The 10,567-nt window shown below is 33.1% G+C and overlaps 1 protein-coding gene across 1 annotated transcript; it reads left to right on the top strand.

Moving 5' to 3' along the window:
* Nucleotides 1-543: 543 nt before the first annotated feature.
* On the top strand, nucleotides 544-1,647 carry LOC141652036 (uncharacterized). Its single transcript, XM_074459695.1, has one exon. The coding sequence runs from the start codon at nucleotides 737-739 to the stop codon at nucleotides 1,238-1,240; it is 504 nt and encodes a 167-aa protein (XP_074315796.1). The 5' UTR covers nucleotides 544-736; the 3' UTR covers nucleotides 1,241-1,647.
* The last annotated feature ends 8,920 nt before the right edge of the window (nucleotides 1,648-10,567 follow it).

Genomic DNA, 10,567 nt, shown 5'->3' with positions numbered 1-10,567 from the left:
AACTACGGAAAAAAATCCCAAATTACCCCTCCTAACCTAACCGGTCCAGTCCAAGCCCGGTAAAAAATAGACCTAATGAAATCCGGTTCGGTCCGGGTCCTCTCTTAACCGTTCCGCTCTCCGGTTTTGGAATGTGGAGTTGTCTGGTCCGGTCCAATCCGGGTGATATTAGGGGGGTTTTCTAGAAATGTTATTTTGTTGAATCCACAAAAAGAAAATAGAAATGTTTAGGATTCACCACCTCTCATACATGTAAAAATGTGGGATTTCAACTCAACACTATTGAATGACGTTATCTAGTTTTTTTTTCTCTCTGGTTGGGTTGGGAGTAAGACCCTACACGACCCGATTCAAAATAAATATGTGACAACTTGAAATAACCCGTCCCAAATTAACCAGAACCAAATCCAGCCAAATTGACCCATTTGCGACCTCTAACACTAAGGGGCAAAATAGTAAATAGAAGGTACGTGCCTTCATTCCTAAGCCCATGCTTTATATATATAGACCCCAGTAGTTCTGGCACCCCCCACTACTACACATACTAGTAAAGCTTCACCTTACCACCTTCCTTCTTATATTAGGGCCAGTAGAAGAAGAACATCCTCCTTTTGTCCTTGTACAAAAGTAACACCCATTTACATTTAAATTTCTTTTCCAATTTCTTTTCAAATTTAATAAAAATAAAAAAAAACATTATTAAACCCAAAAAAAAAACTTTTTATTTCCACCCCACATGGAAAAAGACTTAGATCATCAAAAAGAGCTTCAACTTCTGCCACCCCCACCACCTCCTCCTCCTCCTGCACCCTCCTCCTCACGTGCTCTCCCTTGGCTTAATCATCATCATCATCATCAACAACAACACCGTCATCGTCGTCGATCTTCAAAACCACCATTGTACCCTTTTGAATCCCATGAAGTGGACCCCTCACTGGACCTCCAGCTCCGTATCAGCCATGATCAATCCTCCTCCAATTACGACTGCGTAGACGCTCTCAAGTGGCAAGCGGCCGAGCATATACGGCTAGCTGCCATTGAGAACGCCTACGCGGAGCGAGTTAGAGAACTTACTCGGCTTGAGATTGAGTTGGCTCAGTCTGAATTTGCTCGGGCACGTGCCATGTGGGATAAGGCACGTGAGGAGGTTGCTAAGGCTGAGAGGTTAAGGGATAGTGCTACTACTTGCATGGGAGAGATTACTTGTTATTCATGTAGACAAAGGTTTCGTCCTTCCTAGAATTATTTTATTTTAATTTGTTTATTTAATTTGCTGGTTATTACTCTTTCCGTCTCAGTCATTTGTTTCGTTTTATATCCATTCTGAGAAATATTTTAATCAAAGGTAAATTAAATGATTGGGACTGAGGGAGTATTAGATAAGCGTTTTTTTAATTGAGAATTAGTGGCATTTTAAATTCATAATTTTGGTGAAAATAATGAGGGGGGAGGGTGTTAATTAAATTAAATCAAGGATATGTAAATCATCATGAAACCAGATGTGGAAAAGGAGATTTTTACAATTATGTTTGTGCCCAATTAATATTTTTTTATTGGGTTACTAGCTAGTTGATGTAATCTTGTACTTTGATACTATATGATTTAATTTGATGATTTTTGGTTTTAATAATCAATTTTCTAATCTCATTGGTTGGATTAATGACTTCAATGTTGTAATTTCATTTGAGTATTTGGAATATTGATAAAGACCGTCTCTCAGAAGACTCTGCGTTTAGAATAATGGGTGTGTTGATTGTTCTCAAGTTCATTTGATGATGACGATGTTGAGAATGAATCAAAGTAGGCAAGTAGCAATTCATAGTTCAGTCCCCATAGAGTACAACTGTACAAGTTTGTACTCTCAATTCTCAAACTAGACCAAACACCAATTAATTCATGAATAAAGTCTTCAATTTTAGTTCTATTTACTAATGTTGTTCCTTCAAATTTATTTATTTATTTTTTTTTATTTATTTATTTTTTGTGTGAATTAAATTGGTATTAATTATTCGAAACCTTTAGCCAACGACGTAATAACTTATCGATTGGAAGTTTGGAACTGTTAATTGTATGAATTCTCGACATTGATGGCGAGATGATTCAGATACAAATCATGGTCTTGTTCTTCTTCTTTGTGTCCCGAGAGGGAGCCGTAATGTAATTTAAAAATGTGATGCGTATTACTTTTCATGACTTTACCAGCTATAAATACAGCTTCAATTCATCTTAGTAAGAGTACCTTTTGTTATCTCCTTATCACTTGCTAAATTGCAGTCCCATGCACTAATTTATTTGGCTTTCTTATTATTGATGATGAGGCAAGAAGTTACTATAATTAAGGGAACCAAATTCAAGACTTGTTTTATACATAGTTATCTTAAATTTGTAGATCAATAGTAGATCATACGCAAATAATATTATGTAGATGTATGTGTATGTTTAACAACAGAAAAAGTGATAATCATAGCAAATAATATTATGTAGATGGATGTGTATGTTCATTGTTCAACAACAGAAAAAGTGATAATTTTATGATAAAAAGTGATCATTTTTTAACATAAAATAAGTAATTTTATGATAAAAAGTGATCATTTTTTAACATAAAATAATCCTTATTATCGTAAATGATCTATTATCCCCCATCGCACCATACAACGATCATATACCATAACTATTGTAGATAGTGGTGGAGCTAGTTAGGAAGGGAGGGATTGCCCCTACCGAAAAATAAAAATTCCGAAATTTAATCTAAATTTTTTGAATTGTTTTCGAGGTTACTTTATACTGTTATCTATTTGTCCTCATTGAGGCTTCGCTTGGTTGCCACTTTAAATGTGAGGAAATTGAAAAATTTCATGAATTGGTAGGTAGTTTGGTTGCCCAAAATTTCATTATGGAGGTGTTTAATTACCTAGCCCCCTAGGTAGTTTGAAACTCCCATGTCCATTTAATTTCGTCATGTCGACCAAACGAGTTTTAAGCAATTCACATGAATTCTTCAATTTATGTGTTTTTGAAACTAACGGGAGATTAATTCCACTATGGCAATCAAACGACACCTGAGTTTTTTTTTCTTTCATTAATTTCAAATCTTGACTCTGCCACTAACCGTAGATCATAAGACCTAGAGTTGAGGAAGATGAAGGGGTAGACTAAACAAAGTAGAAGACTAAACAAAGTAGAGGTGGGGCAATATGAAACAGCTCTAACAACCAAGTAGTCGTTTTTTCTGCTTGGATTCAACGAAAAAATTTGTATCGTTGATTTAATGAGAGTGACGGGAGTTTCACAATATCCAAACTACTAGACCCTAAAATTTTTAATACTTAAAATCTATCATAATTGAATAAAGCAGATTCGAATTTCTAGTTTCTACGATATTTAAAATTTTAAGATGGTACTATTTTGCTTAAGTTTAAAACGAGTCAAGTATCAATTACTTATATAGTTATATATACATATAAAACAAATATATTGTTTTTTCTCGTGCATTTTTATATACTACTCAAATTTAAGACGAATAATGTCATCTTAAGGGAAATTTACCGAAAAAGTTGCACGAAGAGCTTGTTTTAAGGACGACGAGCTAACATGATATAACTTTTACGGAGTACATATTTGGCAGAATAGTTTCAGAAGTCTTTATTTTCTTTCTGTAAAAGTGGGATATAATTGCAATACTGTACATCGATGAAACTTAAATGAATTTTGATGATGTCAAGTTGTAAGAAATTAGTTTTGATACTATGGTAAGAGGTCATCTTAAAGAACATAATATGATCCACAATAATAAAATATTGTGTAATTGGGTTGGTTTAAACTTTAAACATCGTGTGGTTTACTGACTCTCTCTCCTCCATTTGGTTATGTTTCAGGTCCATTTACGTGATTTAACAATGATAGATAGATAAATATAACATTGCTTTACTAATACTCCCTTAAAAGTCAAATCTAAATACATTTGATTAAAATATATCTCACATATATTTAACAAATTTTTAAACTTGTTAAGTTCGTTATTCAACATATATCCAACAGTGATCAATATTTAAGTTTGTTATTTTTTCTTACAAGTACTTGGTTAGCAGAGTTTCAACTAGTCGAAATGAATTTAAGGTAGCTAAAAATTACTCGGAGGCTTTATTTGGTAAAAATAATTAATTCAGAGTAAACTGAAACCTGAAAAATATAGTTGAAACTAAAAAGGGAACTAAAGCCTAAAACACTAGCTAAAAAGATTAATTGATATTTAGGAGCTGATAACAAGATAGGTGATTTTTTTTTTGGCAAATTAGTTAAAATGGTGGCTGATATTTGATAAAATGATAAAATAAGATGTAGAAGTAATTAAGTATTTAATATTACAAATTGAAAGAGTAAAAAATGAAGATAAAATAAAAACAGTAGCTTATTAAACAACACGTCTTGCTTTAGATGGTTGTTTCTCCTCTGAAATAAGACGGGCAATATGTTGTCATTTTACAATAAAATGTTGTTATCTTCTGATAACATGTTACCATTATTTTTCACAATCATTTTCAGGATAAAAAGTGACACCTCTAGTGATAACATTTTGTGGATTAAATGGTTACATTCTCTTAAAAATAACAATATTTTGTCGGTCTTATTTCGACGGAAAACAAATTCAAAATAAGAATTTGTGCTTATTAAATATTGCTCACATGCTACCTTAGGTAACTTTTTATTTCAGCTAACTTTTTTTTGTCAAATGAGCTACTTAACAAACACTTATTGAAAAATAAGGTGGCTTATTTGCCTTGGCGAACCGAGCGTAAGCAACTCTTTTTTTTTTTTCCGTAAAAGAAGTATCGTGTCATATTTTTGTTCCACTTATTATGCCTATAGAAAAGCCTTTATCATATATCATTTTATCAATATCGGCTAGTTGCTTAAACCAAGTCATTTTACATGGCCATCTCCAATGATTTAACCACTAGCTTGCAATTTTATGAAATTGCAAACAAGTCCATATTCTAAACCATTGGACTTGCTCTAAGTCAATTTTATTATTTCTTTTAACTTAACACCATCTCATAAAAGTTACGTGATAAAAGAAGTCATACATAGTTGTAAATTTGTAATGAGTAGCAAAATAATTAAAAGTTTCTCTTAAAATGACAGTATTTTTTTTAAGATGAAAATGCGTTAAACATCTCATTTATATATAGGACACATCTTTTATAATCCCTAGTTAGGTATCCTCCTTTTTATCTCAATTAGCATTCTTAGGCCATATTCTTTTGGCTGAATTGAGCTGAATAGAACTCAACATAATCGAAATTTGCTGAGATAAATAAATTGAAATAGGTTGAATTGAACTTAAGCGAAGTTAAATTGATCTGAACGGAACTGAAATAGATTAAAGTAAACTAAATGAGAGATAAAATAATGCCAAAAAAAACAGGGTTTTAACCCTTTTAAATTTAAGACGGATATTAATAATGTATATTAATAATAGGAAGATTAATTAAAGGCTTGTCATGTCAAATGAGACAGTTGGAAGGGAGCAACTAGCAATAGTAGAAATAATTGAATAGTAATAATTTGAGAAAGAAAGGAAGGCGACATTCATAAGGTATCAACACAACTTAAGACAAAAGTTTGTAGCATTCTCACTGAATTCCATGTTATCAATGTCAACATCAATTTTATTCATGTTTTTTAGAAAAAAGATACATGAGAAAGCTACGTACGTATATGAAAATTGTATCAATCAACTACGATAACCACAATGCAAGGTTCTCGATCTCTGATTTTAAGATTTTTTATCTATCATCATCGTGGTCAAAATCATGTCTTGTTGGTTTAAACATTCACATGACATTTTTACCTTTTGTTCCACATAACTTTAGTCTGATCAACCCTCATGTCTATCATTATTGCAAAAGTTCATCCACCGACTTCATTAGCTTAGCTAGATACAAATTCTGGTTTAAAACGATAATTATTCATCTTGAACTTAAAACAGGCCGATCAGGTATGGAAGATGAGATAGAAAAGAACATGCTTAGAGCTAATCAAAGACGTATACAAGTAGAAGCATATTTGTGACCAGTTTTCATAATAAGACGAATATTAGTATTCTAAGAGAAACTTAATATTAATGATAAGTCATAGAACATTTATAAATAAAGGTCAAATTTGTTTTAAAATATGAAGAAGAAAATTGAATTAGGTGATTTTGTTTATTTTATTATTCTTATCTTATACTTTTTTTATACCATAGGAGTATTTTTTTTTAACTCGTTGATAGCGTTCTTCACGATTTCTATTTGAGGTTATAAAGTGTTAATAAGCTAAGACGTTTTCTATTTGAGGTCTAATTTGCTAGCTAAATGTCCATATAATCTAATATGAACCAAACGCAAACAAATGACTGAAACAAGGTAGATAATACTCAAACGTGTGAACATTTAGCTAAATTTTAGACTTTACAAAGTTTGGGGTCTCGATTCTGAGAACCTTTTGAACCATTAAAGGATAATGATAGAGTCTATCAATAAGAAACATATTTCGATGGACCTCTTACCTCACATAAGACATGTGAGAGATGGATAGTGAGACTCTATACCACATACTAGAGCTGATAAAAGCTGATCCGATTCAAGGAATTCAATCTGAATCGTTCCACTCAATAAAACCAAAATCGGTGAATCGAAATCGACCCGACCCAAGGTCAAACCTTCTACCAAAAACTACCTTATATGTTCCAAGGTGAACCTGGCCTGAACCTACCTGTGATTCGATATTAACTCAATCAAACTAATGCCAAATTAATACTCATCTTAACTTTTGATGTGATAACTAAATTAGCTTAATATAATAAGGTCCAACTAATGCCAAATTAATATTCATCTTAACTTTTTAAGCTTAAAATTAAAATAGATACATCTCTAAATTGTTTTAACATGAAATTATTAATTAAATTAAGATAAACAATATGTTTATAAGTTGACCCAGTAATGACCCAAACTGAACTCGACCCGACCTATCAGTTTAAGACCATACACGACTTCCACCATATTTTGACCCGGCCCGACAATAAATCGTAAGGGACCTAATAGACCGGCTTTTGACCCGACCCATTGGTGACTTGATATAAGTTGAACCTAATAGACCCATTTTAACCCGACTCATAACGAACCCGAGTAAACTGATTGTGTTAAATTCAAGAATGGGTCTGGGCCGCACCCAAATGGAGGAGAAAAAGTCCACAACACACGCCCAAGAGGATTCCACTCTAAAACCAATTGACTTGATTGCTATCACACAGATTGGACAAATTTAATTGGGCAACTTTGCTCGTCCAGTTGTGAACTATTCAAGTGAGGCCAAGTGGGTTCCACTCACTTACTCATGTTTATGCTAGCCGATAAAGTTGGAATTACACTGTTGCGCGGAAGCGTGAATATCTTGTGTTGGGCCTCAGCTACATCTGTGTCCACAACCCATGATAGTACGATATTGTCTGCTTTGGGCCAAACCCTCACAGATTTACTTTTGAGCTCCTTCCCTAAAGGACTTGTACTATTATATTTTTTAGACACTGGGACAAGGGTTTGCACCCTAACATACACTAACCTTCTCAATAATAATCTCCCATCAAAATCCGTGATGATCAATAGAGTATAAGGACAAAAATTCCTTGTACTCGATTTACAACCTGCAAATATTTTGATTTCATGACACAAACTAGTGCAAATAATAGCAACTAGCTAGGTCCATATATCTAACTCAACGTAGTAATATTTAAGACCCTAAAATGCTAAAATGCTAGGACATATCATGCATGGCATGGCATCACTGTCATGCAGCAAACGTACCTTTCCAAAATACCTAATTTCCTAAACTTTCACGATTCTTTGCCCCCTCTAAGCTTAAGGTATGACCCATATGAAGGGATCAAATCAATGAAATGTATATGTTACGTACTATTATTATTGAGATCGATCTTATATAGACTAGCTCTTTCCCAAGAAATTTATATATTTAACTTTATTATCATAACATGGTCCAAATGTTATAGCATATTGCCAACTTTTCGTAACAAAGATTGTTGCGAAATAAACGAATTCGATCAATTATTTTGTTGTGGGGATGTGTTAGAGCTCTCTGTGTCATATACTTGTCAAGAAGATTTGTGAAGGAGATAATGATCCAATGTAAGAAAAAGTCAATAAATAATGTTGTAGCTTAGCCAACTTTTGGCAATGATGAAGATTCATGACTTTTGTCATTGAAGAGCGATTATGTCTGAACTAGTCACAAGATCATGGAAAACGAAATAAAGCTTTCATATATATATTCGGTGGTGGAGTGAGGAAGACTAACAGGGGCGCTCGCCCTCGCTGATCTATGAAAATTCCGACATTTTTAGTTTAAATTTTCCATTTTTAATTTTCGAGGTATACTACCTGTTAGCTCTCGCTGATGTTTTTCGCTCCGCAGATTTTAAATTCTGGCTCCGCCATTGTATATATTAAAGAGAACAAATTCTCCGAAAATATTACATACTACCTAAAGGAGTACCAAGTCCGATCCGGTCCTCCCACCCATATCAAGGAAAAATAGATGCTATAATACCACGAGGTTATATATTAAAATATTTGTAAGTATGGTGTCACTAAACTCGGCACATTGGATAACGCTATCTCATTTTCAGAAATGTGAAATTGTGACATTATTTTTCGGACATAAGGAAATAAATCTAAATCAATGGATTATGACCATCTTAGTTCAACTTCGTTCTTTACTTTGCAGTTTACACTTATTATTTTCACTCTACAACTACGAAATGTTATCCATATACTCCATCTATTCTAGTGAATAGTTTATACTCTTAGGTCCTGTTCTTTTGGACTTAAAGTCACTTAATTTAAGTTCACTTCAGATCCTATAAGTTCAGTTCAGTTCAGTTCAGATCCTATAAGTTCAGTTCAGTTCAGATCAGATTAGTTTCACAATTTATGCATAATTAAACTATGCATAAAGGCTTTGTTCCCTTTTGTAGGTGTTATATATGGAGTACTCCGTATTGCGTACGTAGTTCCGCCGCTCGAGTATACTACTCGTATGTGACCTTTTTAACCAAACGAGCTCAAGTTTATTCAAGATGCTACCATGTTCACATATGCTACCTTTACTTTGAAATAATGTGAAAAATAATTAATTTTGACATGTGAGACAAATCATCATGATGTACATACGCACTTTTTTTTGAAAAAAAAGATCAATTTATTAATAAATAGTCATATGACATTTACAATATGTGTCAAATTTGACCGGATACAACTCGATTAGAACCAAATAAAATAAAATCTTGTTCAAAGAAAGATCTGTGAACTTGAATTGCTCCAAATCACATTCTCTATCATATCGCCGCAAACAGCTTTTCACAAGAAGATCATAAAATCTTGAGCCTTGAGGAGAAACGATTTCATCTAATGAGTGCAACCACAAATGGACAACATATGTAATACCATATAATGATCCATTACGAAATTGATCTTCCGCATTTTCACCATATGAGGAGCGACCAAGACGCTCTTATCTATATTTCCAATAGAACTAAAACTTAGAAAGACAAGGACGGAAAGAACTCCGAAAATAGAGACGGACAAACGGATCTCATCAAAAGGGGGACTTTTATTGATTAATTCATAAAGTTTCATATTAAGAATTGATAAATAAAGCTATTTTGGGGGGCTTAACATCGGTCAATAGTCACAAATAGGATTATACATCCAGTTGTATCATAAGCATTGTACAACCAAGGTATAAAAATCCGAGCTTATATATATTTTTTCTGAGCTAATTCAAAGTTCATGTTTTTAATATGTAAATGGATGAGCTCAATACTTTCTAATAAATCTCATATTCTTTAACATAAAGCTCAGATACTTAATCACAAAGCTCGGATTCTACACCGTACAACATATACAACTGGTTGTATAGTCCATGAATTGGTCAATAGTCGATGGAAGCCCTAGATTTGATTGATTGGAGGCTAGGGTTTTTAGAGAGAAGAGAGAAAGAGAGAGAGAATTAATTTCGGGTCTGCAAGATTCGTCCCTACGCACTTTTTTGGTTACATGGTTTCCGGACTTTTCTCGAGTTACCCTTATATCATTACTAGACCTGACCCGGTAGAATAACCCGGTCCACCTGAATTAAGAATCTGAATCTGATATATATTAAGACCTGACAAACATATTAGCCAGTTCGGTTTAGGATCGGGTTAGTTTTAATTAGGTTAACCTTAGTTTCAGTTTAAGTTCGATTTCATTTAAGTTAGCTATTTTTATCGGTTTGTACGTGTTATTTTGAATCAGGTACGATTCAGTTTGGATCAAGATGACTTCAGTCTTCAAGTGAGTTTTAGGTTATTATTTTCACAAGCACGGTGAAAAAAAAAATTGGGTTAATGTTCCTTATACTATTCAGCTTAAAGATAATAATTCAAATTATATCATTAATAAATAAAGAATTAATGAAAAAGCTCTTTAAATAAAAGTGTTTTTTTTTTTTAGAAAATAAAGATTTCTGA

This window comes from Silene latifolia, chromosome 4 (assembly GCF_048544455.1).
Source record: "Silene latifolia isolate original U9 population chromosome 4, ASM4854445v1, whole genome shotgun sequence".
NCBI classification, from domain to species: Eukaryota; Viridiplantae; Streptophyta; class Magnoliopsida; order Caryophyllales; family Caryophyllaceae; genus Silene; species Silene latifolia.
This window is presented reverse-complemented; position numbering and strand designations above follow the sequence as displayed.